At 21.3% G+C, this 27,820-nt stretch overlaps 6 protein-coding genes across 6 annotated transcripts; 5 read left to right on the top strand and 1 right to left on the bottom strand.

Moving 5' to 3' along the window:
* Window positions 1-709: 709 nt before the first annotated feature.
* Window positions 710-1,840, top strand: PY17X_1223500 (prodrug activation and resistance esterase, putative; the record flags this gene model as incomplete). The annotated part of the gene is made up of 1 exon (XM_725783.1): window positions 710-1,840. One exon carries the CDS (start codon window positions 710-712, stop codon window positions 1,838-1,840), a length of 1,131 nt encoding a protein of 376 aa, XP_730876.1.
* A 3,052-nt stretch (window positions 1,841-4,892) lies between these two features.
* Window positions 4,893-6,674, top strand: PY17X_1223400 (immediate early protein; the record flags this gene model as incomplete). The annotated part of the gene is made up of 1 exon (XM_724764.1): window positions 4,893-6,674. The coding sequence occupies one exon, from the start codon at window positions 4,893-4,895 to the stop codon at window positions 6,672-6,674; it is 1,782 nt and encodes a 593-aa protein (XP_729857.1).
* Window positions 6,675-8,749: 2,075 nt separating this feature from the next.
* PY17X_1223300 (ribonucleases P/MRP protein subunit POP1, putative) lies at window positions 8,750-12,449 on the top strand (the record flags this gene model as incomplete). The annotated part of the gene is given in 5 exon segments (XM_034637628.1): window positions 8,750-9,712; window positions 9,730-11,455; window positions 11,597-11,983; window positions 12,213-12,305; window positions 12,406-12,449. The coding sequence occupies 5 exon segments, from the start codon at window positions 8,750-8,752 to the stop codon at window positions 12,447-12,449; spliced, it is 3,213 nt and encodes a 1,070-aa protein (XP_034493571.1).
* Window positions 12,450-13,037: 588 nt separating this feature from the next.
* Window positions 13,038-13,631, bottom strand: PY17X_1223200 (conserved Plasmodium protein, unknown function; the record flags this gene model as incomplete). Its single annotated transcript, XM_724762.2, has 2 exons — window positions 13,038-13,246; window positions 13,388-13,631. The coding sequence occupies 2 exons, from the start codon at window positions 13,629-13,631 to the stop codon at window positions 13,038-13,040; spliced, it is 453 nt and encodes a 150-aa protein (XP_729855.2).
* Window positions 13,632-15,007: 1,376 nt separating this feature from the next.
* On the top strand, window positions 15,008-18,537 carry PY17X_1223100 (Cg7 protein, putative; the record flags this gene model as incomplete). The annotated part of the gene is made up of 2 exons (XM_022956787.1): window positions 15,008-16,747; window positions 16,879-18,537. 2 exons carry the CDS (start codon window positions 15,008-15,010, stop codon window positions 18,535-18,537), a joined length of 3,399 nt encoding a protein of 1,132 aa, XP_022812636.1.
* A 1,492-nt stretch (window positions 18,538-20,029) lies between these two features.
* On the top strand, window positions 20,030-27,349 carry PY17X_1223000 (Cg2 protein, putative; the record flags this gene model as incomplete). Its single annotated transcript, XM_724411.2, has 1 exon — window positions 20,030-27,349. The coding sequence occupies one exon, from the start codon at window positions 20,030-20,032 to the stop codon at window positions 27,347-27,349; it is 7,320 nt and encodes a 2,439-aa protein (XP_729504.2).
* Between the last annotated feature and the right edge of the window lie 471 nt (window positions 27,350-27,820).

The raw sequence follows: 27,820 nt of genomic DNA, 5'->3' as shown, positions 1-27,820 counted from the left end.
AATTGAATTTCGTTGAAATTAAATAAAAATAATTTTTTTTAGTTATATTTGTTATCACTTGTTTATTAAAAGAGTATTTATTATTTTATCACATATTTATTTCGTTTTATTTTACTTTATTTCACTTTATTTCACTTTATTTCATTTTATTTCATTTTATTTCATTTTATCTCCCATTTTAATGGTATGTTTTATTGATATTAGTGTCAATTGTATAAAACATCCAATATTTCCCAATTTGGCAACTTTGGAATGTTTTTTTTTCTCTATTATCATTTTTTTGTTTGCGTTATTTAATATACCCTAATACATATTATGTTACAACAAAAATAAAGAATCCTATCAATTTCAAGTTTACTATATATTTACCACACCTCATACGCATTCATTATATGTGCTTTACATAGTATCAAAGCTTGTAATTATATGCATGTATGCTGTATGTATGTATATACGTAATATGCAAAAATTTTGCAACTTTTTTTTGATATTTCCGCACCAAATAATTGTACTTTACATATCACTATAGTATAGTATACTATACTGTCTGTACTCTTTTTATATTTTATTTTTTTATTTTATTTTTTTATTTTATTTTTTTATTTTTTTATTTTTTTATTTTATTATTTTTTGCATCATATTGCGCTTATTTAAAATTACAACATTTAATGGTTGCTTTCATAAATGCTCATAATTATTTTTGTTTAAAATGGTTAGCAATCAATCAACAGAAAACGATAAACAAAAATCGAGTAAATCAAATGAGAAAACTAAAAAAGTAGAAAAATTAGACGGAAAACCTAAAACTGATACATTTCATAATAAAAATGGGTTAGCTATAAAAACATATGCATGGGAAGTAAAAAACCCAATAGCAATTTTATTTATAATTCATGGTTTAAGTGGAAATGCACGTTTAGAATATTTAAAACATAATGTCATATTGGAAGGATATGAAAAAGCAATAGTAAAAGATCCAGATAACTTTTATATATATAAAGGTAGTTGGGTTGACGAATTTAACAAAAAAGGAATTAGCGTATATGGTTTAGATTTACAGGGTCATGGTTTATCAGATGGATGGGAAAATTTAAAAAAACATATCAATGAATTTGATGATATGGTATATGATGTTTTACAATTTATTAATAGAGTCCATGATACATTGTGTTTAGAAAAACATAAAAATGATATTAATAATGGTGATAATACTAGCTCTTTACATAATAATATTATTAACACAAAATTAGCTCCATTTTATATCATGGGTCAATCAATGGGTGGAAATATAGTTATGCGTCTTTTAGAAACTTTAGGAAAATCTAAAGATATAGCAACTAATAATAATAAAATAAATATAAAGGGTGCTATATCATTAGCTGGTATGATATCAATTGAAGAAGTAATAAATAAACCATCATATAAATATTTTTATTTACCATTTTCAAAAGTATTATCAACAGTTTTTCCTAGTTTAAGAGTTATCCCACAATTATATTTTAAAAAATTTCCATTTGTAAATGATATATATTGCTTAGATAAAAATGTATGTAAAAAACCGATTACTTGTAAGCTTGGTTATGAATTATTTAAGGCTGTTGAAAATTTAAATAATGATATTAATTATTTTCCAAAAGATGTTTCATTATTATTTATTCACTCAAAAATTGATAGTGCTTGTTTTTTTAATGGGGTTCAGACATTTTTTAATAAAATCGAGTCAGATAAAAAAGAATTATTTGTTTTAGAAGATATGGATCATGTTTTAACTATGGAACCAGGAAATGAGCTAATTTTAAAAAAAGTTACAGAATGGATATTAAATTTGTCATCCAACTAGAACTTAATAAACAATTCTGACCTACCAAATTTGTTTATCGTCTAAAAAATATAAATTAATAAACAATTTTGACTTACCAAATTTGTTTATCGTATAAAAAATATAAATTAATAAACAATTCTGACCCACCATGCTTAGTTTCCAGCCCTTTGTATCAAAATTGGGAAAAATTAACCATTTCCCTCAAAATAGCCAAATATAATATAAGCCCCGAAAAAAATATCAATTTTTGGAAACACTCATAACAGCTTACACAAGTTTTCCAAACCCTCATAACAGTTTACACACGTTTTACACAAATTTTCCACAAATTTTCCACAAATTTTCCACAAATTTTTCGCCAATTTTCCAATATTTTTCTCAAAATTTTACAACAATTTTACAACTATTTTACAACAATTTACCACCAATTTTACACCAATTTTACACCAATTTAACCAATTTTCAAAAAAAAATCCAACAATTTTCCGCCAATTTTCCAATAATTTCCACAAATTTTCCAACAACTTTATAACAATTTTTAACCATTTTACAACCAATTCTACACCATTTTTTAACCAATTTCACACAAATTTCCAATAATTTTCCAATAATTTCCCAATATTTTCCGCCAATTTTCCAAAAAATTTTCCAAAAAATTTCCATCAATTTTCGCCAATTTTATAGCGTGTGTATATTAAGTAAGCAAAAGTATCATCATATATTTTTGATAAATACGAAATGGAGTGCATATTATGAATAATCGAAGTATTATAAGCATAGAAAAGTACTAAAGATATTTTTCTAAAAAAAATAATTTAATACATACCCTTATATGTGCAGGTATTTGAGAAGGAAGGAAAAAAAAAAAAAAAAAAAATATCCTAAAAAAATGTGGTGAAAAAACCGGAATAATATATACACAAATTTATTATTTCGTTTAAATTATTTATTTTTTAATATTTTTTGTAACCTATAGTTGATCTTTTTTTTTGAAAAGATTTTTTACCATTTTTTACATTTTCATAGAATGGTAACTAAAATATCTGTATATATATATATAATATATATAGAGATATTTATTTTTTTTTTTTTTTTTTGATATATTTATATAATGGTACACAATGTTATTATTCTTACAAGCTTTAATGGTATAAAATTAGTAGTGTTAAGTTCAAGTAAATTAAAAAAAAAAAAAAAAAAATGAAGACAATTATGTAATTTATGTGATTATGTAATTTAAGTAATTTATGTTTTATGAGTTTTTTATCTAAATTTGTTTTAAGAATTTGTTGAAAATTTTATTTAAATATATTATCTTATTATATGAAATGTTCGCTTAGAAATTTTTGTATTTAAGCTAACTATATATAGTTAAAAATATGTTTTGTAAATATTAATGAAGAATTATTATATATTCTATTAATTTTTTTATATATACAATAAAAATGTCACATTAAATAATATATATAATGGTAGGAAAGCTTTGTAGAGATACATGAATAAAATAATTACTAATTTTCCCATCGAATGTTATATATTTTTTATATTTTTACATTTTTACATTTTTTTATTTATTTATTTTTATTTATTTTTATTTATTTATTTTTATTTATTTTTATTTATTTTTATTTATTTTATTTTTTTATTTATTTATTTTTTTTATTTTTTTTTTTTTATTAATATTGTTGTTTTTTTTAGGGGTGTTGATATTTACTTAACCAGTTTATAGAGGGTACAAGTGTATTGTGCTACATTTCATTTTGATATGAAATTTTTATTATTTATGCATGCGAAATAAAAAAGGGTATAGCATCATGGATATTTATATTAATATATACAAGTTTCTTTTGGAAAAAAATTATAATTTCCAGTAAAAAAATTATAATTTCCAGTGAAAGGATTATTAACATAATAGGAGAAAATGAAAATATAGCTGAAAAGTGGAAAATGAAACAACATCACTTTATAAATTTTTTTTTAGTATTCACATTTTTTTTTTTTTAAATAATTTATTTTATTAGAATTAATCGCACATTTTAGAAAGCAATAAAAAAAAAACGTGTTAAGCACCGTAAAAATAATAAAATATAGCATATCTTTATATTTTAACACATATTTATATCTATTTTTAATTGGTGCTTCTTAGTATGCAATTAAAAAAATAGGGTGTTGTTATTATCACAACGTATAAAAAAAATAAAAAAAATATATATATATAGTATATATATATATTTTCCATATAGAGAGAATTGCCTTAATAAGTAGTATATGTAAGGTAGTATTATGACATTTTTAATATATATATATATATATTTATTTATTATTTTTTAAATAGATTTTTATATTTTCAGTTATAGATTTATATTTCTAATTAGGATTTTATCTTTAGCATAATTAATATTTTTAAATTAATTTTCCAAATAAATAACCACTCTACACTGAATTATATACATTATATTCTGAGTAGTAAAGACTAAATACTAGCTTTAAAGCATTATATTTTTTAATATGAATATTTATTTTTTTGATGTTTCATACATTTATAGTTTTATCTAAACAGTAAAAATTTATACTTATAATGTATTTTTTATTCTTTATTTTAAATAGATAATATTATCTATTTATTTTTCTAAAAGCATGTGAATTTTTCTCTTATTTTTATTTGACTTAACATTATTTTCAAAAACATGTAGATTTTTCTCTTGTTTTTTTTTATTATCCATAATTTTCCAAAATATGTGAAAAATTTACATATTTTTATTTAATGTTCCATTTAAAATCGAACATTGTATGCTTTTATTAATTTGTGTAAACCAAGCCGGATATTAGTACTATATGTATGTTGTTGTGTTATTATTATCATTGTTTTTTTTTTTTTTTTTCTAATAAACGATCATATCTTATTTTTTTTTAATAAATTTAAAATTACGTTTATAGAAAAACATACATTTTCATATTAAATTATTATTTTACATAAGTACTAATATCAAGGCATACATTAATATTATATACATATTAATAAAATCGAAAAAATACAAAAAAAATATAAAATAAAAAATAATATAAAAAAATGGAGCTATCTCAAGAAGAAAGGCAAGAAGCAGCCCATATGTTAAATTCAGGTAATGTAGACCCATCAATAATGGGTGATCCTGATATTGGTTTTTTTACAAATAAAAATGGTCTACGAATAAAGACATTAAGGTGGCTTGTTAAGGCACCGATAGGTGCAGTAGTTTTAGTGCACTCTTTAAATTCACATTGTCGATTTGATTATTTAAAACACAATGCTATCATATTAAATAATGATAAAGCTGTTTTAAATGATGGAGATAATTATTATGTCCATAAAGATAGCTGGATAGAAGAATTAAACAAAAATGGATATTCTGTTTATGGTCTTGATTTACAAGGGCATGGTGAATCAGAATCTTTAAATAACGTAAAAACACACATTAATAGATTTGATGATTTTTCTGATGATATGCTTCAGTATTTAAATATTATACATGATTCTATTGTTAACGAATTTGATAAGAATTATCAAGAAAATGATAATGATAGTGATACAAATAAAATAAAACCAAGAAAAAGATGTACTAAATGTGATTTGATTCTAAAAGATGAATTTGACATATGCTGTATTAAAGATGAAGAAATTATAAAGAGAGGATTACGATTACGAAATCCAGAAAAAAATCAATATAAAAGACCTGATTATAATATAGATGCATATAAAACACCCATACCTATATATTTAGTTGGGTTATCAATGGGAGGAAATATAGTTTTAAGAGTATTAGAATTATTGTCACAAAAAAAATACAATTTTTATAATCGAATAAATATAAAAGGTGTTTGTTCATTATCTGGAATGGTATCAGTTAATCAGCTAAAAAAAAAAGCTGCATGGAAATATTTTTATATACCTACTGTTGGCTTAGTATCCCATTTATTTCCAAAATCAAGATTTATGCCAAGTTTACCATGTGAATCTTTTCCATTTTTAAATGATTTGTATGCTTATGATAAAATATTTTATCACAAACCTATTACTAATAAATTTGCTTATAAATTATTGGAAGCTGTTGAAAATTTAAATAAAGATATAAACAAGATCACAGATGATGTGCCCATACTTTTTATTCACTCTGTTAATGATCAAAAATGTTGTTATGATGATGTTCAGGACTTTTATAATAATTTGAAATCGATCAATAAAGAATTCCATGTTTTAGAAGATATGGAACATATGATTACAATAGAACCAGGAAATGATAAAATTGTCAAAAAAATTATAGATTGGATATCAAGTATAGAAAATGAACCAAAAGAAAAAAAAAAAACTAAAAAAAAAGCTAAAAAAAAGAATAAGCAAAATCTCAGATCTACTGTTAAGAAGCAACAAGCTACAAATGAGTCTTGTGCATCGACAGATGCTGGTGTTCCAACCGATTACTCAAATGGCACAACCGTACAAGGTCAAGATGTGCAAGAACAAGATGTGCAAGAACAAGATGTGCAAGAACAAGATGTGCAAGAACAAGATGTGCTAGAAGAAGATGTACAATATCAAGATGTGCAAGAGCAAGATGTGCAATATCAAGATGTGCAAGAACAAGATTTGCAATATCAAGATGTGCAAGAACAAGATGTGCAAGAACAAGATGTGCAATATCAAGATGTGCAATATCAAGATGTGCAAGAGCAAGATGTGCAAGAGCAAGATGTGCAAGAGCAAGATGTACAAGAACAAGATGTACAAGAACAAGATGTACAAGAACAAGATGTGCAAGAGCAAGATGTACAAGAGCAAGCTATGGTAGACGGTGCAGCAAGCGAAGTTGCATAAGATCCAGCTGCATCTAAATAATATAATCCCAAAGCAGAAATGCAAATCATGCAATCTAGTAAATTAAAACAAACAAATATATCAAATGAATTCCTTCGCATAGGGAAAAAAATCTATGCTAAAATATTTGTGTCATGAAAAATCAGTTAAAAATATATTTTCCCTATAAGGATATATATAGTGTAATCAAGTTGAGGATACTGTATTATAGATATATATATATTCAAAATATACAGTGACTCATAAAAAAAAAAAAATATATATACATAAGTGTATATGTATACCCGCAATTGTACATAATAATTTTATGTACCAATCGAATAATGATATTTATTTGTAATTTGATAAAAAAAAAAATATATACCCATAATTAAATATTTGGGGAGATACACAAAAATGATATATTGATATTCATATTATATTTAAAAAAAAAAAAAATATATATATATATATTATATGTATTTATCTATCATTTGTCTAATTAAAGTGTTATACATATGATGTAATTTATTTTGCATTATTTCGTGTCAATATGGTTTATATATAATGATGTAAAAGTAATTGTTTAAAATTTTTGAGATGTATATTCTTTGTATCATTTATTTGTGTTATATAAAAAAACAAACACTATATATGTTTGTTTGTTATTTAAATATCCCTCTTTTAAATTATGAATGAATCTTTCCATATGGAATGAAAAAAAAATGGCCAGATTTTTATTTTTTAGTCTTTTTTCGAAATTGCATCAATTATTAATCACGAGTGTATCCTGATATCAAAATATGTGGGTTACACATATATGTGCTTACCTATATATACGCTTTTATATTTGTATACTTCTCTTTTATCTATATTTTATTTATCTTAGTATTTTTATTCATTTTTATTTATTCCCATTTTTTCATCGCCATATTAAGAGAGGAATATAAATATATTGCTAATATATATATTAACTTTCAAGGATATGGACAATTTTATTAGAACTTCTAAAAGGCTAATAAAAATTCGTTGCTGTTTTTATATAAAAATTTATTTACATACTTTATTTGTGTTGCCATTATTATTATTTTATTTTTACATTTATTGATTTGTATGTATGGCTACATATTATTATTTATTTATTTTATGCTTACATAAACATATAAAATTAACTTAACTATTAAATTTAAAAGAGGTTTATATTATTCTTTTTTCTTTCTTTCTTTTTTTGTCATTGTCAAAAGTTATTTCTCCAACTTATAATTGGTTATTTCTTATGCACAAAAAAAAACGGTTACAACGGTGCATAATTTTTATTTTTATTTTTATTGAAAAAGCTAGCAAGATATATGCAACTCACTGGGGTTGTAACATTCTGTAAATTCTATACATTTGTTATTACTATTGAAATATAAAAGAATAAAATTACACAATAGAACAAACTTAATAAATTAAAGATAGTAATAGTAATAATTATGATAATAATGATGATAATGATGATGATAATGATGATGATAATGATGATGATAATGATGATGATAATAATAGACGAATTAGAAAATATATTTTAAATGTATTTTCCAAATTTTAAAATATATTAATGTGCATATAATTTCATCTATATTATATTCCCGATATATAGAATAATGAAAGTGAAAAATAAAATTGAAGCATTAAGAATTGCCGCCCCGAATATATTAAATATTATATATAAAAAAATATATCAAAAAAAAAAATAAATAAAAAAAAATTAAAAAAAATAAATATATATATTGACTTATATATAAAATGTTAAATATATGTGGAAAGGTAAGCAGGAAAACTTTGCCAATTTGACGTTGCTAAATTATTCATGGAGAAATATTTAAAGGGAGAAAAAAAAAAAATCATGATCTTTTTTTTTACTTCCCTTTTAGTGTAAGTTTTTCACAGAAAAAGAATTCCCGAGGGACCTCATAATATGCAACATATGTATAATATATGTAATATATGTATGTATAATATATGTATGTATATATGCTTTTTCTATTTTTAAGTCTCCCGTGACAATAGTAGCTACATCGCCTATTTATTTATAATTGCTATGAACTGTTAATATGGAGCCAACTACAAATGTAAAAAAAAATGGGAACATTTACCACGATAATAGAGGAAATGATGAGAAAGAAGAAGATATAAAAAATAACAGAAACAATATAGTGACTAAAATGAATAATAATAATGAAAAGATATATAAACGACTCCAAGATATCACCCAAAATTCTGAAATAAAATCATTTAACCAAAATGTTATACTATGGAGTTCATCATTTTTTAGCTTAAAGGAAGAGGATTTAAAAATATTTGGAAATGAAATAAAAAAAAGAAATATATTCAAAAGATGTTTTCAAAGAATTCATAAAAACAAAAGGAGAAGGTGTATGTCATTTAATCCATATAGAGTTCCACTATCATGTAAAAAAGTAACTTTTGATGAAATGCTAATTTCTGAACCTAAGATAATGAAAAAAAAAAAAAAAAAAAAAAAAATATATAATAACCCTGATATGCCACATGATTATTTTTTTAAAAAATATATTTTAAGAGCCAAAAAAAAAAAATGGCTAGAAACACATTTATATCATTCTAAGAAATTTAAAATGACTGATATATATGGTTATAAATTAGCTTTAAAAAATTGTGATAAAATAAGTAGACGAATTTTTAGATATCATAAAAGAAAATCATTAATACATGATATGTCTTATGTAGAAGTTTTACAAATATCTGGAAATGAAACTGATATAATTAAGATTTTGAAAAAAATTACAAACATTGAACAAGCAAATATGTTAAGAGAAAAATATTTATTAGGAATTTTATTAGGAAACATATTTATTTATAAATATGACAATAAACAGGAAAAATTAAAATATGAAAAAAAAGATTTTCAAACAAACCAACTTAATCAGAAAAAAAATCAAAATTTGTTCAAAAATAACAACAACAACTTTTTCAATGCAAAAAATTGTCTTATATGCCCTGCATATTTTTTATGGAGATCTACAGAAAAAAAAAAAAAAAAAAAAAAAAAAAAAAAAAAAAAAAGAATGAAATAAATACAACTAATCAAGTTAACGAATATAAAAATGATAATGAGACAACACAAATTAAGAATAAAAATACGAATGAAAATTTAAGAGATCTTTGGATATTTATTCATCCAATTTGTTTAAAAGAAGTTATAGAAAATTTTGAAACTTTATTATCTTGTGAAATAAATAATATTTCCAATAAAGTGGATATAAAACATATTAAAAATATTTGTATGTATGAATTAATCGGACCTAATAGTTTTAATTTATTAACAAATATTTTGAAAACCAAATCAAAATATATTATGAAAGAAAAAAAAGATATTTATCATTATAAATATGAAAATATAACATTACCAAAAGATTTTGTTATTTCTATGTATGCAATTCTACCTAAAACAATTGGACCTTTTTTATTAAATTATAAAATAAATGAAAAAATATCTGATAGATTAGTAGAAAATGTAAATAAACAAAGTTGTGTTCAAAATAGCCAAATAAATGAAAAAATTATAAAAACAAATAAAAAAAATAAAAATAGTCCTTGTCTTAATTCTTTGAATTATTTACGAGAAAAAAATGAAAAAGGAAATAAATTTTTATTGAAAGAAAATAACTTCAGTCCTTATGATAACAATATACTTATGAATGAAAAAATAAAACAAAATGTTATAAAAACTTTTAAAATTAATAAATATGAACATGTAAGAAGTAGGAAAAAAAAAAAAGTGAAATTGGCCATATTAAAAATGTTAAGAAATAACAAAAACATTGCGCCTTACGATGTTATAAAAGAAAAAAAAAAAAAAAAAAATGAAGACGGAAAGGTAGGAGATGAAGACAAAAAAAATGATACATTTCTTAGCTTAGTGAACGAAGTAGATATAAATATAAAAAATGAAAAAAATAATAGTACTATATTTGATAACAATATATTAGATGATTATGTAGACAACTTTTTAAGTGAATGCAAAAAAGAAGAAATGGATAAAAATAATCCAAGTGGTGATATATGGAATATAAAACAATCAGAACAAGATGAAATTTTAACAGAACTACAAAACACAAAAGAACAGATTAAAAATAATTCACAAAAATATATAAAAATACCAATATTAATAATAAATAAAAGTGATAATAATAATAATAAAAGATTTTTTATTTTATGTCCAGCAAAAAAAAAAAGTTCAGTTTTATTTCATTTATTAGTTAGAAATGGATCAATAGCTATAGGATTAAAAGAAAGAGAAAAAATTTTTAAATGTTTAGATTTCTTGTGTTATCCTAAAGATTTTCCTGATTCGGTTGGGGGAATTTTTTATAATAATTTAAGAGAACAATTATCAAAAAAAAAACATTTTAAAAAACCTATAAATAAAAGAGTAAATTATTATTGCTTAGGAATAAATAATCCATTTAATTATTCATGGATATCTATATATCCTTATACTAATAACAATATTAAAATTATAAGAGTTACAGATTCGTATAATTCTTTTTTAATTAAAACATTTTTAAATCGCTTTGTTTCGATATCTTTGAATAAGCTGAACAATATAAATGATCTAGAAACATTTTATACATTTATGGAAGATATAAAATCGAAGTTTTATGTACTATCCAGTTATTTTATTTCTGTTTATGTCTATGCATATAAGGAAGGAACCCCGAAACGGTTATCCCACATTTGCTCCATGTCCTTGAAGAAGTTGATCAAATTTTTCACTCGTAAGTTTGAAAAGGAAAAAAACGGATACAATACATGCACGCATACATACGACATACATACATACGCACATACATACATACGCACATACATACATACATACGCATATGTGTGTACATATATATTATTATACTTTTTTGTAGAGTATCCCAACACGAAAAAGATCCAAAAATGGCTAGTCCACAAAAAAATTGAAGAAAAAAAAATATATAATAGTAAAAAAATTGAGAAGCCAAAAGAGCCAGTTATTTCGAGGTATAAAAACAGAGTAGTTAAAAAAAGGGAATTAAAAAAAAATGCAAATAATAAAGAAAATGTATCGTATACACTTCAAACAGAAGATAAACAAATTGATCCACAAAAATGTGAAAATAATAACGAAGAAATAATTTTGGCATCTAAAAAAATAATTGGTTTTGTTTCTAGTGGTGGACATGTCCTATCAAAAGGATATGGATATGGAGTTGCTCATATCTCCTTTTATTTATTTTTAGAGAACATATTATATCACATATTTGCTTTGAAATTAAGTATGTTGCAAAAAAATAAAAATAAAAATAAAAAATAATAATAAAATAAAAAAATAAAATAAAATAATACTGTTAGAATAGTGAAACACCAACAGTATAGTTATCTCTATAAATCTTAAGAGGAATAAATATGAATGTGCATGTCATAGTTGGAATAAACCATTTGTTGTATATATCTAACTAACAATCCATCACAGTTATATATCTTGATATTTTATTTTTTTTGCAGTTACGTCAAACGAAATAAAAGCAAATCAAAATGGAACGGAATTCACGTGTTTAGCGTTAATGAGAAATATCAATTCATCACATTATTATCACGGTATTAGATTTAAAAAATATAATATATGTGTTTATAAATTTGTGTTTTTTTCGCGTTTTGGGATGTATTAATTTTTTTTTTTTTTTTTTTTTTTTTGTAGTTTGGCTTAGCTTGGTATCAGAAGGAAAATACCTTCCTTTTTAAGGATAACAGAGAAAAATAAATATTTTAATCTCTCTTTTATTTAATATAATTTTTTTGTTCACTTTTAAATTTTTGAGAAAAATAAAGAAATTTTTTATACACCTCTAATAAACTTAAGATGGTGTGTAAGAATATTATTAGTGAAACTCACTTTTAGTGCTTTTCCGTTTCAAATTCAAATATTTATTAAAAATATATTTATTAAAAATATATTTATTAAAAATATATTTATTATTTTAATATCTAAAACATTTTGTTTATATAGATATGGTAAAATATATGTGTAAATTCCGATATGGGCATAGTATCGGGAAGTTAATATTTTTTAGCGATATTGCAGACAAGCATAAATTTATTTGTTTTGTCTTTATGCATGTATGCAAGCGAATTTAATTAAATAAATAATTTTTTTAATTAAAACATATTTAAAAACTTGTTAATTTTTTTAACTTAAATTTTTGAATTAAAAATAATTTAATGAAAAAATGGAACGAATAAAATGAAAAAGAAAATCATAATAAACTAGCTATAAAATTACGGTGAACAATAATACAAATATTTTATATATTTGAATTTCATATTTTTTAATTAATAAGAACATAAAAAAACATCCGAGTTTGCATTTTTTATGTTAATATCAATATAGTCATTTACTATTTCAAAATTAACATCATCTAAAAATACAATACCCCGTGTTTCTAGGACTTTTAAATTATTTGAAACAATCCCTTTTATACCGATATATTTTGATTGGGGTTGAAAATTGGCGTCTTTAATTATGCATTCAACACAATTACCTAAGAAAAAAAAAAAAAAAAAAAAAAAAAAAAAATATAAACTTCAAATATAGCTCCAAATATAGCTCCAATATAACTTCAACTACTTGTGTGTAATTAAAAAGACGATAGTTGCATATTTTTTTCATCTTTATAATTTACCATTAACAGATTTCAAAGTAAGTATATCTTCATGTTGATTTATAATTTCCCCTATAAAAAATATATCTTCATTTATAAATTCTGATAAATATTTTTCTGAAATTAACCTGCCTACTTTATTTTGTACAAATATATCATTTTTATTGTTCAAATTTTCATCATATTTTTCTAGAGTATTATTTCCATCATCTTCATGTATTTGATCATTATAATGTGTGTTATCCATAAAATAATTATCATTCATTTTTTTTTACTCCCTTAAATGGATTTTATATATTTAAGCCTGTATTATTTTCTATATAATATTTATAAGCGACATGAAATATAAATAAAAGGAATATAACCTGGTGTGTATACTTATATGAAATATATATTACTATTTATATCGCGATTGTATTTATTTTTTGGGGACTGGATATTGAAAAACGAAAGGGATGCTCTTTCCTTACAATATATGAATATACATAGGTTGCTATTTAATTATTTATTTTTTTAAATTGGAAATGTATCATTTTTTTCTTAAATGAAATTAAATATTAAACACTTTTCAACTATCCAATAAAATTTTTATTCAATGTTTTAAATCGAAAGAAATAACACACACAAAAAAAAAAAAAAAAATAAAATAAAAAAAAAAAAAAAAAAAAAAAAAACATGGCTATATTATTCTTTCTTTTTTATAACTAACTTATTTATAAGTAAAAATCCTCTACTTTGAACAAAATAAATTATTTTATTTTTTGTGTATTTTTATTGCAATACATTTTTATTTAATTATGCCTCGTTATTCCTTATCATATTAATGAATTATTTTATAATTTATCACATAAATCGTATATAAGCAAAATATATACATATATACATACCTGTGCTTATTATAAATATATGTCACACTTTTGTTTTCCCTTATTGTTTTTTTTTTTTTTTTTTTGTGTATTTTTGTTATAAATATAGTATATTATATATATTTTTGTAGGTATGCATTTATGAATATACTTATAAATTTAAGTAATTTATTTTTGAGTTTATTTCTTAAAAAAAAAAATCTAAAAAATATATCTCATCAATCATTTTCATCTTATGAATAGTTTATTGTATATATATCCGTGTGTCCATAATAATTTTTATTTTAGCATATTAAATTTATATGTCCTTATTTATAAATTTTATGTGTTTTAGCTAATTGTGCTTAAATCATATTACATTATATTAAAGTGGCATTTATGTATTACACATAATTGTCTCTTTTGGAATTTAAAATATACAAAAATGTGTTAATACATACATACTTGTGTCTGGCATTTTACCTTTTTGTTTTTCCTAGATCATTCTCTACCCCCCCAACTTGTACTTGTGTTTATTTTTTATCGTCTATTTTTTATCGTCTATTTTTTTTATATTTGGCATTCATTTATCAATGACATGGGTACTTACATAAATTTAGTTATGTAGGCATCATACATATATGAAATTTTTTTTTTTTTTTTTTTTCTCTCTCTCTCTATTATATTTATGTTACACAGCTTTATGTTGTGATGGTATTTATTATTTTTTTTTAAGAGTAAAAAATAATAATATAAAAAAAAGGAAATAGCAAAATAATAAAATGCGTAAAATGCAATGGATGGTGAAGAAATTGTGTGTGTTCATATGAACTTGAAATTTTTAATTTTTAAGAATATAGAAAAAAATGAAGATAATTATTTGTGTAATGATTTTATAATAGATTTAGCTGATGTTGAAGATATTGAATCTAGTAATATTTCGAAAGGATATTTTATAAAAAAGTTTCATGAATTTTTAAAAAAAAAAAAAAAAAATGAATATGAATGTGTTATAAATGGAACAATAACAGAAGTTGCAAATTTTTTTTTTCAGAATATCGAATTATTTATTAAAATAAAAAAAATACAATATGAAGTAGAGAATAAAATTGGCGACCTTAATAAATATGACAAAAACAGACAAATCGGAGATACGGATTATACATTTCCTAATAAAGATTTTGGGATAAATAAAAATATAATAAATTTAATAAAAAGTATAGATGTACAAAATGATTTAAATTTTGAAAATAATGATAATATATATTTTAAATGTTTATTTAAAGATTTAATAAATAATTTTGAATTTATTGAAAATAAGCAATATGAAAATATAAGTAATTTTTATATATCTAACAATTTAATTTTTTCCATAAATTTAAAATTTGAAGAATATTCTATATATAAAAATTATATACAATCTGAAAATATAATAAATTTGGCAGATAATTCATATTTGGCTAGATATCCAAATTATGAAAATGGAAAAAATATTCGTAATATGAACAATAATAATATGTATACAGAAAAGACAGAAAATAAAATTAACCATATATTAAATATATTTAATTTTAAAAACATATTTTTTTTATACATTAATTTTGATCAATATAAAAAAGAATTTTTTATAGATAACGATGTAGAAGTTAGTGTAGGAAATATTGTCCATACCATAACCCCGAATTCATGTATAGATGATAATAAAAATGATAACATAAATAATAAAATAGATGATGAGACAGATAATATTTATATAAAAAATAATAATGAAGAACTTAATGATAATATATATAATAAGAATAATATTGGATGTCATTTTTCATTAATTTTTGTTGATAAAATAAAAGAAATAAATGATTATTTTTTAATTAATGATATATATATTTATGTTAATAAAATACAATTGGAAGTAGATAAAAGACCATTACTTTTTCAAAAAAATATTAATATTAACAAAAATGATGATAATGAAAATTATATAAATAAAAAAAAAGACACATGGGAAATTTATTCCGATTTTAGACAAATTTCTTATGATCTAGTTACTTCTTCTAATTCTATACCTAATTTAAAATTCAAAGCTACAATTATTTATTTCCCTTTAAACTCAAATTATAACAATATTAGATCTGACATTGAAGATAACTATAATTTTACAAACATACAACAAATAATGACTACCCAAAATGACCAAATTACCGTATCACATCATAGAATACATAAAAATGATGAAGACAATAATAAAAATTACTCTTTTGGTAAAGGTCATAAAAATGTGTGTGAATATTTTGGTATAAATAATCGAACAAATAATATAACAGGAAATTGGGAATTGCCTATAATCCCTGAAAAAAATGATAATATAATTGTATGTAATATTTTTTTATCGGCTATAAATTGTCACATTCTTGAACTTAGTAATATATATGCAGAAAAAAACAAAAATAAACAAAATAATTTTTTTATAAAAATGGAATCTAATATAATGGGGAATAGTTTTGTATCCCCTTTATATATTTTCGAGGAAAACAAAAAGGTAACATTCTTAAATTTTTTAAAAAATATAAAAAAATGAAAATTATGTATATTGTCAAAAAAAAAAAAAAATTTCATACTTATATTTTGTCTTTTTTCCATTTTTATTGATATTTCTTTTGGAATTTTTAGATTGAATTAAAAAATTGCCATCTGGATTGTGAGGTCGAATTGAAAGAGAGTGAGCTATTGTCATATTTTGAAAATAAAAAAATATTATTCGAATTATCGATCAAAGAACAAGATAATAATATTAACATAGGGAAAGGTGAAATTAATGTAAAAAATATACTTAACAAATTAATAGAAACATTAGAATCTGAAAAGAGTAAAGGTTATTATAAACATAAATTGAGCATATCTCTATATTTGAATGTATTTAAAGAAAAATATTTAACATCTGAAATAGATGCCGAAATATATTTTAGTATAAATGATAAAAAAGACAAAATGTTAGAGAAAAAAACAAATTTGGTAGAAAGCAAATTATGTACATATGGAAATCCAATTCATAATCCTGTAATTAACGAATGGAATGCTGAAACGGGTAACATACCATCTAACATATATGAATTTAAATTATGGAAAGAAAACGAAGAAAAATTAATGAAAGAAATACTTAAAAAAAAAGAAGAAAATTTAATAAAAAAATTAACAAAAAAATATGAACAAATGGAAAAAGAACGAAAAAATGAACTAGAAATAAAAAAAAATAAAGTTAAAGAAATTATAATAAAAATGAAAGAAGACGAAATAAATATATTAAATAGTAGAAATGAATTAAAATTAAAAGATCAAGAATTAAATAGTGAAATATCAAATATAGAAAATAAACTAAAACAAATAAAAGTTGCTTATGAAAAATCTTTAAGTAATTTTAAAAAAAGCATAAGACATAATAACTTAAATGATAGCATATTAGAAGAAAATAGTGTGTTAAAAACGAATTATAAAAAATTAAAAAATGATATAAAAAATTTGAAAAAAGAAAATGAAAAAATGAAAGAAATGTTAAGCAAATATGATAATAATAAAGATAATACAATTGTAAGTAATAAACATTTTCACGAATTAAAAGGGGGAAAAAATAACGACGAAATAAATGATGTGAAAAATTTTAATACTAGCCAAATTGAAAATTATATTAAAAATATAAAAAAAAATAGAAAACTTATGTTAAAGCTGTTAACAAATTTTGTACTAAATTTTGAATATATATATGACCAAACATATAATGAAAAACTTGAAGATAATTTCCGTTCCCTCTTAAAAATTATTAATCAAATTAAAACTATTATAAATAAAGAAATAAAAAATGATCAGCCTTTATTTAGTGATTTTGAAAATACAATTGAAAACGAAAGCGATTTTTATTTGAAAAAAAATGAAGAACAAGATAAAACCCAAAAGGGCGAAAATGAAAACTACGAAAATGATAAAAACAAATTTGTAAAAGATAAGGGTGCAATAAATAAATATTATAATAAGACAAATTATTTTACAGAATTAAAAAAAAAAGAAATATTTTATAATTCAAATGATGAAGAAAATCAAAATAATAACTACAAATTTACTAAACTTATTCCAAAAGAAGAAAAAAAAAATACCAATGAAATAAAACCAAATATTGTGGAAGATTCTAATAAAATTGTAAATGTTAACAAAACAAAAATTGCTGAAAATTTGAAAAGTGAAATAAACAGATTAATACAAAATGGTATATATAATGAAAATGATCAAATAATTATTAATATGAAAAAAAAATTAAATTCTCTCATTTTAAATATTTAAAATGGAGATTTACAAGAAAGTGACAAGACATATAGAATTGTATGTATGCTCGAATAATAAAAAATGAAACACATTTAATTATTATAACTATTTCCCCATTTTCGATCATATACTTATGTTGCATACTACATGATAATTTCCTCGCTCTCATTTTTTTAAACAACAAAATGAGAGTGTGCTTTCTCGAAATGCATTTTTACACTTGTTTCTCTTTTTTTTTTATTTTTTTTAAGTTTGAAATATCTTTTAATTTGACTCATAAAATAAACATTTTGAAAAAAAAGGAAAGCCTTTTTTTATTTTAAATATTTGAAATACTTTTTATATATTATTATTTTTTTTATAAATTATTTTTTTTTATAAATTATTATTTTTTATAAGTTATTATTTTTTATAAGTTATTATTTTTTTTATAAATTATTATTTTTTTATAAATTATTATTTTTTTCTAGTTAAATATATGGGGATGGTATATATGCCCTATATATGTAATATAATAGTCACTAAATAAATATAGCCCAATTTTTTAGTCGTATAATATACATAAAAAATTGTAAATATGTAATTCTTACTTATTCATATCGCACTTCCCTATAAAGCCACAGAAATATAATGTGTATATTTTGAATACTAATTGAATTGGAGTTTAAACAGTTTTTTGTTTTACTCTATTTTGATTTCTCTTTTTTTGAGAAATAACTTTCGCATATATACATATATATAATATGCTGCTCACATTGATTTTTTTTTCACATTACTACCGTTTTTTTTAATACATTTATTATTTTGGATTTTTTTCATTAGATTTATTTTTTTATATAATATTGATTTTTTTTTGTTTTTACACTTTGTACTTTTTTTAAAACGTGCAAAGAATTATAAACAAATGTAATAATGTCAGCTTATATGACATTCGTAATTTTGTTCTCATTTCTCTTTTTTCCACTTTTTTTTCCACGTTTTTTTCCACGTTTTTTTCCACGTTTTTTTCCACGTTTTTTTCCACGTTTTTTTCCACGTTTTTTTCCACGTTTTTTTCCACTTTTTTTCCACTTTTTTTTTATCCTTTTTTTTAAAATACACTAACTTTATAATATATCGTGTCCAGTAGAGATTGCTTTATAAATCGGCATTTTCTAAAAAACATATTAACACATGCGAATTTTATTTGGCTAAAATAATAAGTATGGAAAAATTTATATACATATATATATCATGCTATATTTCTCAATGTTTAAACATATAAAAAGAAAAAGTGATTTTATTTTTTTTGAGTAATTAAAACCGTATAATATTGTATACATGTGAATAACTGTAAACCTGGTACAGTATAAGAAAAATAAGAATAAAAATAAAATAAAAATAAGAATAAAAATAAAAATAATTTTTTTTTTTAAATTAAAAAAATACAAAACACATGTGGATATATACCTATGCCCCACATAACAAATTTGAATTTAAAATTGTAGTGTGTAAATAAAGAATAGAAAAAATGAAACAACCAGAAGATGAAGATGGTGAGTATGGGGAATATAAAGGAGTTAGTTATTCTTTAATTATAAAAAAAGTTGTGAGAAGATCAATAAATGATTGGAATGTATTTTGTGAAAGAGTAGAAAATGACAATGGAAATAATTCTGATTATTTAATTAGCGCTTTGATACAATATTGTAGACATATGAGAGAGTGTTATTTAAAAATTTTAGAATTAGAAAAATATAGAGAAATGTATAAAGATATTATTGAAGTAATAAAAAATATATTATATTTTAAAGAAAATTATAATGAATTAAAAACAAAATATGAATATGATATATATTTATGTAAATTAAAAACATTAAATTTACAATTAAATCAGAATAATGTTTTGTGTGCATTAGATTTATTATCTACAAAAAAATATACAAGATTTCCGATACAGTTTAAACAGATTCTAAAATCACCTTTTGATCCGGTTTTACTTGAATTAAATAAATATAAAATCGAAATTTTAAAAAAAAAAATTATAGATGAATTTTTAATTAATTATTATATATCAAAAATACCAAAAGAAAAAGTTAATTTTAAATTTTCTCAAGGTTTAATAGAATTAGAAATAATTAACCAAGTAAAAATAAAATTTATTACAGATTTTTTAACATGTACAATAATCGATGTTAATATATTATTTTTAAATAATATAAATCTTCATATATCACATAACTACAATTTAATGGTTTTGATTAATTATGCAATTATGAAAAGAATGTTAAATAAAACTAATAATATGATTGGAGAAGGTGATATTTCAAATCATAGTCAACTATTTGAAAATGATAATAATTTTATTAAAGATCATAAGACAGAAATTTTAAAAAATAATATAACTATTTCTGATACAACAAGTACTGATTATTCAGAATTTAGTGAAAATGATACTTATGAATCTTCATTATCAGATGGTGAAAATAATAATATAAAATTTATGTATAACCCTACACAGAAACAAATAGGTGATATATTTTATACATATAATAAAAGAAAGGATGTAGGAAATATAGAAAATTATTATAAAAATAGTAAAGGAAAAGGAAAAGAAAAAGGAAAAGAACTTGAACTTTCGGATATATATTATGAAATATATAAAACTAGTAATTTTTATTGTAATACTCAAATTTTAGAATTTTTTAAAGCATATTTAAATCAATATAATTCATATAATTATATAAAAAAACAATTTCAAATTTATAAAAAATATAAAAAAACAAATAAAATTGATTTTACACCCTCTTGTTATAATTATCATATAGATGATTCTAATTGCTTACTTTATTTAGACATATATTTATATGATGTTGAATTTAGAAAAGAATTATATAATTTTTTTGAAAAATATAAAATATCTATATTAAATGAAAATAGTGAAAAAAAAATTATATTACAATTTATTTTAAATAATAAAAATGGGAATGTAAAAATTAAGTTATGGCCATTTGATTATTTTAATAAATTAAATAAAAAAAAAAGAGAAGAAATACAATTCGATAATATTTTATCTTATTATGAATTTATTATGTGTTTATTTTTGAAAAAAAAAATAAAAACAATTTGTTCTTATAATCCTTTATATATTCATCTTGAAACTTGGATCTCAAAAGTTTCGACTTGTTTAACATATTTTTTGTTTTCTATACTTAAAATATTTTGTACAAAATCTACAAAATTTATCATAGAAAAATATATTTCTATTCAAAATAAATATGGACCAAAATTAATAAAATGTGATCATACACATATATCAGAAAATTCATATTTGGAAAATACAACCACATATAATGAATTAATAACTGATTATTTTTTTGATATTAACACTATTGAAAAAAATATACAATGTGTAGAAATTTGCAAACTTGGAAAAAAAGAGAATAGCATGTTTAACATTGGAGAGGTTAGTACAAATGTGTCAACAGAAATAAATGAAGAAGATAATATTTATTTAAAAAATAAACTTGAAATAATGGAAGTGAAGAAAAATAAAAATGATGAAATTTTATACATACTAAGATATATATTTTATGGACAAAAAATTGATTTATTTATGAATAATCAAAATGATAAATATATATTTAAATGTCATTGGGATAGTATTTTTTTGAATGTAATTAGTTTAAAATATAATTTAAAAATAATAATATATATAATATATTTGTTAAAATGTTATTCAAAGTATATATATTTATATAATTTATTAAAAGACAAATTCAAAAATAATATAAAACCAGGAAAAGATTTCCCTTTTGAATTAAAAATTGAGAATTTATATCCAAATCTTCTTTTTTCAAAATTAAAATTACATGAATTTTTAAAAAAATATGACTATTCATCAAACATAGTTTTAACAAATTTTATTGAGCAATTTTTTGAGCACATTAATTTTTTTTATTATCTCCCTTCGGAAAATGGTAATAAAATAAAATGCATGGATACTGAGCTTGAAGAGGGAATTAAAAAGGCTATATATGAAAATATCCAAAAAGATAACGAACAAAATGAAGAAAAAGATAAATATCGAAATAACTTTTTTTCTACATTTTATTTCAAATTATATATAACTGGTAGTGATATTCCATTTTTTATATGCATTTTTATTGAAAACAATTTTATATTTCATACATCTATTGTTGTATCTTTTGAAAATTCATATGAAAAAAAAGATAAAAATTTAGATAAAAAAAATGAAGAAAATCAAAAAGACCATTCAAAAAAAGGTGTAAATAATTATTTTATAATTCCTTTAATTCATAAAAAATGTTCAATTGATAACAATGTGAATTATTATTTTGATGGTTTGAATCAAATGATAATATCCTTTTCAAATATGCTTATATCTTTACAGAAAATTTTACAGGTTAATTTTTATTGTTCAGTTTTATCCCCATTCAATTGTGAACCAGACGATATAACCGAATCGGTTCCGAATGAGAGTAATAATGTTGAGGGTTTTGAAAAGGAGCTGCCACAAAATCAAGAAAATGATGAAGGCATACTTGGATTTATCAATGATGAAATTTACAAACGAAACAAAAAAAAATGGGAAAATAGGTCAATAGATTTGGAATACTTTATAAATCGAGTACGTGGCGAAAATAAAAAAAGTGAGGGTGTAAAAAGTGAAGATGCGATAGGTGAAGATGCGATGGGTGAAAATGTGATGGGTGAAAATGTGATGGGTGAAGATGAAAAGGAACAGATAAAAAATTCCATGCTACAATTTTATTGCCAATTAAATGATGAATATGATATAAATAAAGAGTATATAACAAATCATGGAAAAGATAATAAATTTATATTCATAATAAAAATAAGTATACATGGTTCCTTTTTTTTTAAAATTCCTATAAAGAGACAAAAAAGATATATTAAAATTGACGGTTTTCATAAAATGGAAAATAAAAAATTGGTCACTCTTTTTTATGGAAGCATAATTGTAAACATGAAAATAAAGAATCTAGAAATAGAGGATAGAGAAGGGTTTGATAAATTATATAAAGAATGGAATATAGAAAATAAAAAAATAGAGAATAATAATTATGATAAAAAAGAAAATTGTGTATATGGAGAAGAAAAAGAAGAGAAAAAGTTATATGATGAATCAAATAAACAAATTGAATTTTTGAATAATACAATAAAAGATTGGGGTTTATTAAAAGAGATACATATAATTTTAAATGGTAAAAATAGTGTGTCAAAAATTTTGGATATTTTTTCAGTTATTATCAAAAGTATGTTTGTTATAAATTTTTTCACTGAATTATATTATATTGAAAAAATGATAACTCCAACTTTTATTATTCGGAATTCACATTTAGCTAATATAGATATTATGTATTTATGTAGTTATGATAGCAATATAGTATGCTCTATTTTTTTTGATATTTTGGGTGGAAAGGGTAGAGACATATCTAATGTTAATTATAACGATCTTAGGTATTGTAAACAAAATAAAAACGATCAGGATGGGGATAAAAAGAATCGGGATGTGGATAAAAACAATCAGGATACGAATACAAATGGAAATATCGAAAATAATTTAATTAATGAAGATTTATTTGGATACTCAGATATATTGAATAAATATGAACATTATAACAATAATGAAAATGAAAACCCAAATTATGAAAAAATATTAAAATCTTTATTATTTATTAATATATGTTTTAATTCTTCTAATGAATATATTAATAAAATATATTTAGGAGAAAAAGAAAATTTTAATATATATTTAAAAAAAAAAAAAAATATTTTTGATTTGCTAAAATTAATATCTTTAACTTTTGAGTTCCATTTAAATTTACACATTTTAATTAATAAAACAAATAATTATTTGAATAAAGAATATTTTTTAAGTCAAGTTATTACAACTAATCTTTTTGAGATATATTACATAAATCTAATGACTATAATTTTACAATTTAAAAAAGAAAATAACATATCTATTGATACCCAAAAAACAAATAATAATAGTTATGATGAAAATAAAAATTCAAATATTGATGAGCTGTCTTTTTATATAATTCTACATCCTGAAAATTTTTCAAAAATCGTTATAATTCCACATTTTAGTAATAACTCACCAAATGAAAATTACAGTTATATAATTAACAACTTTTTCAAAAAAAATGAAATATTTTCTGAACTCAGCAAAACAAAAATAGCTGATATATTTACTTGTACAAATAGCTCATCCTTAGTTCCTAATAAAAATATTGAATCTTCAAATTTTGGAGAAAATAATAATAATATATCAAATCAGAGTAAAAATAATTTATTATCTGCTTACCCTGACCAGACTTCTAATCAATTAGTTAATGCAATGGGTAAAGAAAAACACGATGGCAATAATAATGGCAATAATAATGACAATAATTATGGTGACAATAATTATGGTGGCAATAATTATGGTGGCAATATTATTATTGACAATTTAAATGTTGAAGATTTGTTTGTTTTTTTATTTTTAAAATTTTGTAAGATAATAAATTTAAAAAATGACCAAAATTCTGACGAACTTTATGACTACACATTTAGTCAAACACAAGATAAAAGAACATCAATTAATTTTAAAGATTTAAAATCGAATTATAAAAAATATAAAACCTATAATATCTCTAATGATGAAATGAATAATTCCATTTTTGAAAAAGAGTTGGAAATATTTGAAGAATATGATACATTTATAAATAATATTAAATATATATTTAAACTCAAAAATAATATTATTATTTCACAAATCGATTTTTTTCGTCCAACATTTTTATATGCAACATTATATACACTATTAGAATTCATAGTAAGCTTAAAAAAATGGCTTATTATGTTTGACCATTTAAAAATGGAATATACAAATTTTACTATATCTCAATCTAACCTTCCAAACGTTTTTCAATATATGACTGCAACAAAACGGCAATCGCCTAATCAAGAAATGTCGCAATCGCCTAATCAAGAAATGTCGCAATCGCCTAATCAAGAAATGTCGCAATCGCCTAATCAAGAAATGTCGCAATTACCTAATCAAGAAAGGTCGAAAGAAATGTCGCAAGAAAGGTCGAAAGAAATGCCGCAAGAGATGTCAAATGGCCAAAATAGTAATATATATATACATTTAGTTTGGTTTGTTTATAATGTAAAAACATTACATTTAGAAAAATTAGAAAATAAAGATGAACAAAATAATAAAAGATACTATGGATATTTTCATGGTGATAATAAGGAAGAGAGTGATTTCAACCACATAAATAATTCTATTGAATTGGAAAGTAGAAAAACAAAAAAAATAAAAATAGAACAAGTCGAAAATTTAGGAGATGTTTCAAATGAGGAAAAAGTTAAAAAGAAGGAAGAAAGCATTATCGAAAATGAGATAAAATTGAATAAAAGTTTCCAAGTTATGGAAAATAAAAATATTTTACACATGCTAAATGATCGTATTAACATAGGTGAAATAAATACAGAAAAATTATATTATATGATAAATGCCTATTCTTATAATAATCATAATATATTTTTTAAAAAAAATCAAAAAAATCCCCAAAAAATTATTAAAAAAGGTTTTATAGAAAAAGTGTATCTCTTTCAAAAACTGAGACTAAAAAAATGGGATGAAAGAAAAGTGATACCTAAAAACTTTGACGATAAATTAAAAAATGAAAATGATGACAATAATAATAATAATATCAAAATAGATATAAATATGTATGCAGATTTTTCAAATAATTTCAAGGTCATAAATGGATGTGATATACATTATTTATTAAATTCATTTGTCGTATATTTTGAAAATATCGGAGAAGAAATAGACAAACAAGATTCATGGTTTTATCGCCAAAAGACTATAAGTGATAATATAACCCCATCCGAACGTTTTATTTTAAATGAAAATAATATTTTAAAAGAAACTTCAAAATTAAATTCAGCACTCAATATTATTTATAAGTATATACGTATATGGTTATTCAAAATGAGAGATAATAATATTATATCTTTTTTTAATACAATTAATCAAATTATATATAACCAAAAAAATATGTGTGAATTCGCATCTTTAGTTTTTAATTCTGTTTTATCTTATGAAGAATATTTAAAGTTTTGGACTTTGAAAAACACAAACCAACAATTTTCGATGCCATTTATCGAAACAGAATTTTTATTTTTTGATGACAAAATGGATAAAATAAATTCTCAATTGGAAAGAAAACAACATTTCCTGAAAATGAGAAAATATAAATTTGTTGAATATATAATACCTTTCAAAACTTCTATTCAAAATTACATGACATATAGAGAAGTAGCAACCAATGCAACAAATCGTGCAATAACCAACGGGGCAATAACCGATAAGGCAATAACCAACGGGGCAATAACCGACAAGGCAGTAGCTGATAATAAAGTGAAGGGATATGATAAAATTACAGTTAAATACAAAATATGGAAATATATGCCATGCCCATTTAAGGAAATATATATAGACCATGAAAAACAAAAATTTATTTCCCTCAATAAAAACGAATCTATTAGTTTAACTTTTAAAATAGCTTCTATACCCGTTAAAAATTTAAAGGAAGTTTACATAAATAATGATTCATATATTAAATTTCTTATTTATAATAATATTGATTTAAATTTAGCTCATCAAAAAGTTATGCAGATATTACAAGCTTATAATTTGATGCCAAATTATTCGCTAGTTGCTTCACAAACGATTTTGCATTCAGAGACTTTTGATATATTATTGAAAAATTCGAATAAGGAGAACAATCAAAACAAAGCTTAAAACAAAGCTTAAAATATAAGTTAGAACAAATTATGTTAAAAGTTTAATCATTTTTTTTTTTTTTTATTCATATATGGCTTGGAAAGGGAAAAAATAAATGTATTTTTAGTATAGTTTTTTTATTTAATTCACAACGAAAAAAAGTGATGCCTCTCTTTAACCAAATAGGCTTCATATATACATTACATGCATGTGCATATATTTGTAGATATATTTTTTTTGACTACATGTTTATGTAAATTGACATTGCCAAAATGTCTAAAAAAACGAAAAGAAATAATTTAAGAAAATTTCCAATTTTGAGCAATCATATCAACTAAATGTGTGCCTGCATTTTTTTTTATTTTAATTATGTTTAAATTTAATTAAACTTTTTTTTTTTTTTTTTTTTTTTTTTTAAATTTCAATGAAAAGAAAAAAAAAAAATTATTATGTAATATTAATGATATATAAAATGAAATCCAAAAATCA

The sequence above is a fragment of the Plasmodium yoelii genome, assembly GCF_900002385.2.
Source record: "Plasmodium yoelii strain 17X genome assembly, chromosome: 12".
NCBI lineage: Eukaryota > Apicomplexa > Aconoidasida > Haemosporida > Plasmodiidae > Plasmodium > Plasmodium yoelii.
This window is presented reverse-complemented; position numbering and strand designations above follow the sequence as displayed.